Source organism: Sturnira hondurensis, unplaced genomic scaffold, assembly GCF_014824575.4.
Source record: "Sturnira hondurensis isolate 20B ecotype Veracruz unplaced genomic scaffold, ASM1482457v3 Scaffold0003693, whole genome shotgun sequence".
NCBI classification, from domain to species: Eukaryota; Metazoa; Chordata; class Mammalia; order Chiroptera; family Phyllostomidae; genus Sturnira; species Sturnira hondurensis.
Window position 1 is genome coordinate 11,783,007 of NW_028076324.1, and position 10,563 is coordinate 11,793,569.

The 10,563-nt window shown below is 41.4% G+C and overlaps 1 protein-coding gene across 1 annotated transcript; it reads left to right on the plus strand.

Moving 5' to 3' along the window:
• Window positions 1-4,041: 4,041 nt before the first annotated feature.
• Window positions 4,042-10,098, plus strand: LOC118984644 (olfactory receptor 7D4-like). Its single transcript, XM_037042779.1, is given in 4 exon segments — window positions 4,042-4,114; window positions 4,344-4,634; window positions 4,637-5,217; window positions 9,742-10,098. Coding segments are annotated over 4 exon segments (1,290 nt in total). The 5' UTR covers window positions 4,042-4,053.
• Window positions 10,099-10,563: the final 465 nt, after the last annotated feature.

Here is a 10,563-nt window from a genome sequence, read left to right on the forward strand (position 1 = left end):
CATTTGTTGATTGCTGTTTTATATTCCACATATGAGTGAAGTCATATGGCTCTTATCCTTTTCCATATGATTTATTTCACTTAGCATGATTACTCTCAAGATCCATCCACTTTGTCACAAATGGCAGCATTTTGTCTTGTTAATGAGTGAGTAGTATTCCACAGTATATATGTAACACATCTTTTTAAAAATATATTTTATTGATTATGCTATTACAGTTGTCCCATTTTTCCTCCTCCACTCCCCTCTGTCCTGCACACCCGCTCTTACCCACATTCCTCCGCTTTAGTTCATGTCCATTGGACATACATATAAGTTCTTTGGCTTCTATATTTCCTATAGTATTCTTACCCTCCCCCTTTCTTTTTTTCTACCTACCATCTATGCTGTTTATTCCCTCTCTCCCTCCCACTTCCCTGTTGATAACCTTCTGTGCGATCTCTATTTCTGTGTTTCTGTTAATGTTCTAGTTGTTTTCTTAGTTTTCTTTTGTTTTTGTTTTAGGTGTGGTTGTTAATAATTGTGAGTTTGTTGCCCTTGAAGTGTTCATATTTTTTATCTTCTTTTTCTTAGATAAATCTCTTGAACATTTCATGTAATAAGGGCTGGGTGATGATGAACGCCTTTAATTTGACCTTATCTGAGAAGCACTTTATCTGCCCTTCCATTCTAAATAAAAACTTTGCTGGATAGAGCAATCTTGGATGTAGGTCCTTGCCTTTCATGACTTGGAATACTTATTTCCAGCCCCTTCTTGTCTGTGAGGTCTCTTTTGAGAAATCAGCTGACAGTCTGATGGGAACTCCTTTGTAGGTAACTGTCTCCTTTTCTCTTGCTGCTTCTAAGATTCTCTCCTTATCTTTATTCTCGGGTAATGTAATTATGATGTGCCTTGGTGTGTGCTTGGGTCCAACTTCTTTGGAGCTCTTTGAGCTTTCTGGACTTCCTGGAAGTCTATTTCCTTCACCAGATTGGGGAAGTTCTCCTTCATTATTTGTTCAAATAAGTTTTTCTCTCTTTGCTCTTCCTCTTCTCCTTCTGGTATTCCTAGAGTCCGGATGTTGGAACATTTAAAGATGTCCTGGAAGTTCCTAAGCCTCTCCTCATTCTGTTGAATTCTTGTTTCTTCATTCTTTTCTGGTTGGATGTTTCTTTCTTCCTTCTGCTCCAAATCATTGATTTAATTCCTGGTTTCCTTCCTACCATTACTGGTTCCCTGTACATTTTCCTTTATTTCACTTAGCATAGCCTTCATTTTTTCATCTAATTTGTGAACAAGCTCAACTATTTATGTGAGCATCCTGATTACCAGTGTTATGAACTGTGTATCTGACAGGTTGGCTATCTCTTCATCACTTAGTTGCATTTTTTCTAGAGCTTTGGTCTGTTCTTTCATTTAGGCCATTTTTTTGTCTTGATGTGCCTATTATATAGTAAGGGGTGGACACTTAGGTGTTCACCAGGGTGGGGTAACCCACTTCACTGTGTTGTGATGCTGTATGTGGGGAAAGTTCTGAGAGAAAACAGTTTCACTTGCTCCACTCTCTTCCAAATTTTAGTCACATCCCCCATTTCCCACAAGCAAAGTGGGCCATTCTGGTGTGGATTCTTAGGTGGGTTGGCCTGTGTACATTCTAGGACTCTGCAGGTCTCTCCAATAAACTCTCCTGTTGAGCTGGGAGTCTCTCCCGCTGCCCCAACCCTCATAGGTGTTTCCAATCAGTGGTTTGAGGCTTTATCTCCCTGCACTAGGGCTCTGGGTTGCGCAGTCCATTCTGCTCCCCAGTTGTTTCTTCTGGTTCCTCTAGGTGGTAATGTGGGACCTCTCAGTCCACAATCCGCCAACTCACAAGGTCCACCCACTGCTTCCTTGCCAGCTAGCTGTAGCCTTGTGCACCCTGGTCCACAATCCACCACCTCACTCTGTCCACCAGCTGCTGCTTTGCCAAGAGTCCTCTCTGCCCAGCTGCTCATCTCCCCTCTTACCTGTCTGGATGAATGTGTCCACTTTAACCCCTTGTTGTCGGACTTCCATACAGTTCGATTTTCTCAGTTATGGTTGTTATTTTGTTTTTAAATTGTTGTTTTCCTTCTTTTGCTTGTGCAAGGAGGCACAGTGTGTCTGTCTCCCTATGCCTTCATCTTGGCCAGAAGTCTATACATACACCACATCTTCATCCAACCATGCATCAAAGGACACTTAGATTGTTTCCATGTCTCGGTTATTGTGAATAATGCTGCAATAAACATAAAAGCACATGCATATATCTTTATGAATACATGTTTTCTAATATCAGGTAGATACCCAGAAGAAGAATTGCTGGGCAATGTGGTAGCTCTATTCTTAATATTCTGAGGAACTTCCATACTGTTTTCCATAGAGGCTGCACCAACTTTCTTTCCCTCAAGGGTGTCTATTTCTCCACATCCTCTCCAACATGTCTTTCTTGTTAAGAATAGCCATTCTAACAGATATGAGATGGTATCCCATTGTGATTTTGATTTGAATTTCTCCTATAGCTAGTGATGTTGAGCAACTTATTGTATGTCTATTGGCCATCTGTATGTCTTCTTGGGAAAAGTGTTCAGGTTTTCTGCCCCTTTTTTAATTGAACTGTTTTGTCGTTGTTATTGTTGTTGTTGAGTTGTATGAGTTCTTTATACATTTTGGATATTAGCCCATTATCGAAGATGTTGTTTGCAAATATCTTCCCCCATTTGACTGGTTGCCTTTTTATTTTCAAATCTTAAAGTTGCCTTTCAACTTTTGGGATGAGTTCATGTATAGACACTTCAGACATTTTTAAATGAAGCCTATTAATTTTTCAACTCATGCCACTGATTTTAGTACCACACATCACCCCTCGAGAGCATGCTCACATGAGCACATGCACTGACACGTGCTTTGTATTTTATTTTAATGCGAGTGTGGTTTAGTTCCCTTCTTTCACCCTATTATCTTTGTAGTCCATATACATCTTCCTTTTCTTGGAAGAGTCGACTTGGCAGGAAGTCACTGAAAGAGAGAATCATAAGGATCTCAATTAATTAGGAGTGCTGCGTAGTAATAAAAAGATAACACACCTGCTGTGTTCATAACAATGGCTGTCCCAGGTTGAGAGGAACACTAATAATGACAGCCGTGCAAGACAGATTTGTTGTGATATTAATAAGAGTTCGCTTTTGTCAAGTGTTCACTGTATGTCACAAAAACTACACTACAAAAATTATATGAATCATCTATTGAAACACTGATCTGTCCTACGGTGTAGGGAATAGTTACTACTACCATTGTGGAGGTGAGGTACCTGCAGCTGAGAGAGATCACACAACTTTGTCAACATCACAGAGACAGAACATGGCAGAGCAAATTCCATTTCATGAAGTCTGACAAGATCCTGTTCTCTAAATCACAGCTCTATTATAATGTACTTTGGAAGAGTTATGTATAAAAATAATTGTAATAAAAAGAATATATTGATAATGATGATAGCTATAATTTATTGAGATCATACTCTCAATAAAGACATTATGAGACAAATCATCTGTGATTCAAGACATGTATAGACTTCACAAAGATGGTAATAGCAATAACCACATTTGTAGAAACAAACACAATAAGGCCCATGGAGAGTTAACTGAGGCATCAGCGTAGAGTACCAAATCACAAGAGTAAGTTTGTTTGAGTTGCAAACACATATTTTAATCACGAGTCTGAAGTCAAAGAACTATGGAGATTATCAAAGTAAACACCTTAAATATCTTTAGTTATTTTTGGAAAGCTCATATGAAAAATAGAAATTGGTTTATCTGCATAGATTCAGAAAAGAGGAAAAGATAAAAAGAGAGAGAGAGATTTCTGCCAAATTAAAGAAAACTGAGTAATTACAGAATTTGAAATGAAATTGGGCTACCACTTAAATAAGTGAATCACTGGCATTGGAATAATTACTAGACCATGAAAGATGTCCGCACAAAGGGGGATCAAAAGGTGATGATGAGCTGATGTGCCATTTGGCTGCTTTTGCCTCCTCCAGCAGACACACCAGCAGCATGGAAGCAGGAAACCACACAGAAGTATCAGAATTCCTCCTCATGGGTCTCTCAGAGGATCCTGAACTGCAGCCCTTTCTCTTTGGAGTGTTCCTCTCTATGCAACTGGCCACTGTTCTTGGGAACCTGCTCATCATGCTGGCTGTCAGCTCTGACTCCCACATCCACACCCCCATGTACTTCTTCCTCTCTAGCCTGTCCTTTGTCAACATCTGCGTCACCTCCACCACCATCCTGAAGATGCTGGTGAACATTCAGAAACAGAGCAAGGCCATCCCCTACAATTGNTGAACTGCAGCCCTTTCTCTTTGGAGTGTTCCTCTCCATGTACCTGGTCACTGTTCTTGGGAACCTGCTCATCATGCTGGCTGTCAGCTCTGACTCCCACATCCACACCCCCATGTACTTCTTCCTCTCTAGCCTGTCCTTTGTCAACATCTGCGTCACCTCCACCACCATCCTGAAGATGCTGGTGAACATTCAGAAACAGAGCAAGGCCATCCCCTACAATTGATGCCTCATTCAACTGTATTTTTTTACAGTTTTTATTGGAATGCACAACTTCCTCCTGACTGTGATGACTGGTATGTGGCCATCTGCCACCCCTTGCACTACATGGTCATCATGAACACACACCTGTGTGGCCTGCTGGTTCTGTTGTGTTGGTTCATCATATTCTGGGTCTCCCTGGTTCATATCCTACTGATGAGGAGGCTGACCTTCTGTGCAAGAACTGAAATTCCACATTTCTCCTGTGAATTGACTCAGATTCTCAAGGTAGCCTGCTCAGACACCTTCGTCAATAATGTCTTCATGTACGTGATTGCTGCCCTACTGGGTGTGATTCCTGTCACTGGAATTCTCTATTCTTATGCTCAGATTGTCTCCTCATTAACGAGAATGTCCTCTTCAGGGGGGAAATATAAAGCATTTTCCAACTGTGGGTCTCACCTCACTGTGGTCTCCTCATTCTATGGGACAGGACTGGGGGTCTATCTCAGTTCTGCTGAGACCCATTCTTCCCTGCAAAACTCAGTGGTCTCAGTGATGTACACTGCGGTCACCCCCATGCTGAACCCCTTCATCTACAGCCTGAGGAACATGGATGTGAAGGGGGCTCTGAGACAGGCTCCAAGAACTAGGTGTACAATGTGCGTCCCAAAGGTAAATGCTGCAAATTTAAATATTCTGTTTTTTTTCTCCCTCAGAAGACATTATTGACTTCTTCTATTTCCAAAGCACAGATGATTTCATTGGTTTTATAATAGTCTCTTCTCGACAACTTCCTCAGAATCTTCCTTTTTACTTTTCTTCCCTACATGGTATCCACAATGCTCAATGTTTGGCCAGCATCCCACAGCTATTCTTAAGATTTCTAACATTAAATTTAAAACACTTGTTATATCAAGTGCTGAATGTTTCCCAAAAAGTTTTCTTCATGTGTTGTTGACCTTCACATTAATTTGGCTGTACTCTGGGTTTATTTTTCCAGAAGAAATGGAGTGAAAAGCATACAGTAACAGAACAAAGTGCTTACAATATCAGGACCCTACATGTTTCTTCATATGAATGACTTAATTTCATGTTAAAAACATTTTTTTTCAGATATTTTCTCTCATTCAGGTGCTTCTGTGTTGAGTGTATAACTGTTTTCAAAGGTTCTATTCTCTGGTTAGGCTGCTCCATTTATCATTATGTAGTGTCTTTCTTTGCCTCTTACTGTAGCCTTTGTTTTAAAGTGCGGAATGAGGGTCATTGGGCCTCTCCAGGATTTTTTGTTCGGTGTCCTACAACACTGTTTCCTCAACATCTGATCCTGGGCATGCTGTTAAAAGTAGATTCCTAGGATCCACCCTGGCTGGTGTAGCTCAGCGGATTGAGCGCGGGCCTGCGAACCACACGATCGCTGTTCGATTCCTAGTCAGGGCACATGCCTGGGTTGCAGGCCAGTTCCCAGCAGGGGGTGCATGAGAGACAACCACACATTGATATTTCTCTCCCTCTATCCTTCTCTTCCCCTCAAAAGAGAAATAAATAAAATCTTTAAAAAGAAAAGCAAATTTCTAGGATCCAACGATTCAATGTCAAGGTATATAGCCAAAAGAATTAGAAGGATAAACGCAAATAGATACTTGCAGACCAATTTTCATAGCAGCAATAGCCAAAATATGGGAACAATCCAAGTATTCATCAACAGAGGAATGGGTAAACAAAATGAAATGTGTATGCAATGGAATATTGGGCAGCCTTTTTAAAGGAATGAAATTCTGATATATGTGCAACATCGTTGAAACTTGAAAACATTATGCTAAGTGAGATAAGCCAGACACAAAAAGATAAGTATTGTACGAATACACTTACATGAAGTCCTTAAACTAAGTAAATTGATGGAGACAGAAAGTAGAATAGAGATTTCCCTGGGCTGGGAGAGGAGAAGAATGGAGAGATGTATTGGAATGGGAAGAGAGCTTCCATTTAAGATGATGAAAAATGTGTGGAAATAGATACCAGTGATGGTTCCACGATATTGTGAATAAACTTATGCCAGAAAACTGTACTTTTAAAAATGGTTAAATGTCACATATATACATATATCCATAAAAATAAAAATTAAGTAAAATCATTGCAACTTATTTTAAATGTAGATTCTTGGGCCCCCCTCCCCACTTTTCCCCAACCCACCCAGAGATGTTGACTAGATGAGTCTAGAGTAAGTATCCATCTGGGAAGATATATATTAACAAAAGCCTCAGTGTATTGTTTTGATAAAGGTAAAATTATGAGCCATTGGCCCAGAGAAATGGATCTCAATGGATTGTCAAAAGGACCTATAAAATTTGAAACATGTGAAAATTCTGAATTATCAGATCCAAATCAGGCCTACAGAGGCAGATAATGGGGAGTAGGACTCTGAAATCTGTTCTAACACATCCTCAAGGTCATTGTGGTGCAAGTTAAAGTTGGAGAACCATCCTCTAGTGAATCCTGGGACGCTTTGTGCTCAGCCATTTATCCAAGGAAGAAACTACAAGTCAGGAAATAATCACACTCATTTCTGACAGGAGATCCAAGGAAGTCTAGAGTGCTTCTTCCCAGAGGAAAGGGAACCAGGGGGAGAGAATCACAGATGGTCCCACTGTTAGTCTCCCGGGGGGTAAGTAATTGGCAAGACAGAGGTGCCTTTCTTTGTGACCCTGCCTCGGAGGAGTCGCCTGATCAGGGAGTCAAAGACTCATTGATCAATTTGTCTAACAAACTTCAGAGGGGATTCTGCCTCAAGGGCCTATTATCGTGTAACATATCCACTTATAGTCACCAAGGCTCTCCTGNGGAAGTCTAGAGTGCTTCTTCCCAGAGGAAAGGGATCCAGGGGGAGAGAATCACAGATGGTCCCACTGTTAGTCTGCCGGGGGTAAGTAATTGGCAAGACAGAGGTGCCTTTCTTTGTGACCCTGCCTCGGAGGAGTCGCCTGATCAGGGAGTCAAAGACTCATTGATCAATTTGTCTAACAAACTTCAGAGGGGATTCTGCCTCAAGGGCCTATTATCGTGTAACATATCCACTTATAGTCACCAAGGCTCTCCTGTGTTAAACCCAAGACACTCATGTCTCCTCCAGCACGTACAGCCAGGCCCTTTCCCACATGCCAGGCTCTGAATTCTCCCTACTGTGGAGAACAGACCTTCCCTTTTCATCACCCACCTTCCATGAAAGAACAAGATTCACACTGTCAAGCCTTCAGAGCCCAGTAAGTGTTGTAGGAAATAAGAGAAAGGGGTGGTAGAGTGAATAGGGTATTGACCACTGTTAAGCACAGGGCAGGGGAAACCCTGTTTTGTCTATGGAAAATGGGCTCTAGAAGTTACTTGCTTGAGAGGGTGGATGGCTAGACTCCTTGTTTGAATTTGCCATTGTGTGATTAGATTTTACTTCAGCAATATGTTATTTGGTTAGATTGTTGATGGGATTATGGGAATGGGGAGAAAGAGGCCAACCCACCTGTCCCCTCTGACACCATTGCAGTTCCCACAACCACACTATGTAGACAGTCACTAATCTTTGGAGTTCAAATGGATGCCACCAGGTGCTGATGGAGCTCTAGGTCCCTTACAGTGAAGTTTTGATCCCTTCTTATTCTTTTTCCTTGTTACTCAACCCAAGAGTTCCATCTTCACTTAGCCTAGACAAATATTTCTTAATGCTTTGCCAGCCTCACTTATTTGGGAACATCTCATTTCTCAGAAAAGATCTGTCTTTTCTTCTTTCTGCATCCTTATCTATGGTTCTTATTAGGGAGCTTCAAGAGGGAAGAATATGAGGTCCTTGGTATCTAGGGCTACAGTGCTTAAAGAGAGATGGAAAGAAAAAGATGTATGAAAGTCCAGCATTGAATTTCTTATTGACAACTTACCCTTTGTCTCTGAGAATTCTGGGAAACACTAGAACTGTTATGTCCCTTTCTCACAGTTCTCACTGACTACACTTGGCTGCAAAGTCTCACCCTTCACAAGGAATATAAAATAATTATCAAGGTCAGAATTCTTTTTCACCAGTTTGTGTCTTCACTCCTTTTCTTTAAGGCAAGTGACTTGGTTCTCCATCTTTAACAATATAAGAACTCACCAACCTATTTCCTTTGCCCCCAGTTTTGTCTGCTTTAAATCCATCTTTCACCCCCGACACCAGGGAAAATTGTGATACAAATCATGACCCTCCTTTGGTTGCACTTCCTCCAGTCTCAAACTTTATCTATTATTCTTTTCAAGTTCCCAGGGATGTGGTCACCTCTTGGTCCTAATNAAGAAAAGGATGTATGAAAGTCCAACATGAGTTTCTTTTTTTTAAGATGTTATTTATTTATTTTTAGAGAAATGTGAAAGAAAAGAGAAAGAGAGGGAGAGAAACATCAATGTGTTTGTTTTCTGCACACCTTTCACTGTGGACCTGGTCCACAATCCAGGCATGTGCCCTGACTGAGAATCAAACTGCTGACCCTTTGGTTCATGGGTTGACACTCAGTCCACTGAGCCACACCAGCCAGGGCCCAACACCGTTTTTTTTTTTAAATAGACTGTCTTTACCCCATTGTATATCCTTGCTCTTTCAACATCAAATTTCTTACTGACAACTTACCCTTTGTCTCTGAGAATTCTGGGAAACACTAGAACTGTTATGTCCCTTTCTCACAGTTCTCACTGACTACACTTGGCTGTAAAGTGTCACCCTTCACAAGGAATATAAAATAATTATCAAGGTCAGAATTCTTTTTCACCAGTTTGGGCCTTCACTCCTTTTCTTTAAGGCAAGTGACTTGGTTCTCCATCTTTAACAATATAAGAACTCACCAACCTATTTCCTTTGCCCCCAGTTTTGTCTGCTTTAAATCCATCTTTCACCCCCGACACCAGGGAAAATTGTGATACAAATCATGACCCTCCTTTGGTTGCACTTCCTCCAGTCTCAAACTTTATCTATTATTCTTTTCAAGTTCCCAGGGATGTGGTCACCTCTTGGTCCTAATTGTACACTGGCCCAGGAACCCATGGTGTGCTTCAGCTAGTGGCTAACAGCACTCTGACCCAGTCTGCATGTTGCTCATTGTCTTTTCCCTGCTTGCTTCTCTGCCAGGAGATCCCCTATTCAGTAGTCCACCAATGTAACTTCTGCCCAGAGATCTCTTCCTCCAGGAGCTCTTCCCTGACTCCATCACTCCAGGCTGCATTTGGGACTCTTCTCAGTACCCCAGTCTCCAGACTGTCTTCATCTTACCATTTAAGTCACTGTATTACAATGACCTGTTTGTGCATCCATCTCTGGAAGATGGGCTCCCTGAAGTTGATGACCAGACCCAATGGCTGACACTTCGCCTGTCCCAAAGGACCCCTTCTTGCCAAGTGGCTTCCAGGAGTGTTTCAGTGGCTGACAAGCAGCCTAGTTCAATTCTCTACTTCCCAGTATGGCTTAACAAACTTCGCACCACCCTGAAACACCAGAAAGACAATAGGACATACTTATTTGGTGCACGAGTAATGAAGAAAGTATAACTGACACAGGGCTGAATCCTCCCCTTTTGATTCCTAACCTCTGGTCCTAATGTAAAGCATTTCTAATGTGTGGGAAACTCTTTCTTAAGATGACCGTTATTACTCATTCCATGACCTTTAAATCATAGTTCAGCTACTTTTGCATCTCCAGTCTGGGCATCATAGAAAAAAATCACTGTGATGGATTTGAATTCCAAGAACCTCAGGACAAACCCTGCAGCCCCTAGACCCCTGTCTTTGTCCATCAGAACAAGGTGAATTCTCATTAGTCTCTCTCCCTCATTTCCAGTATTTTTTCATTGAATATTTTTCAGTCTCAGCTTTTATTTGGCACAGGGAAGCAATATTGGACAATCTTAGAAATAGAACCATCTTGTGCCTTTATCAAACACACTAACTACTTGAACCCAGAAGGTTTGCATGGCCTCTGCATTTCTTCCTCAGAGGTAGCAATATGCACCGGAG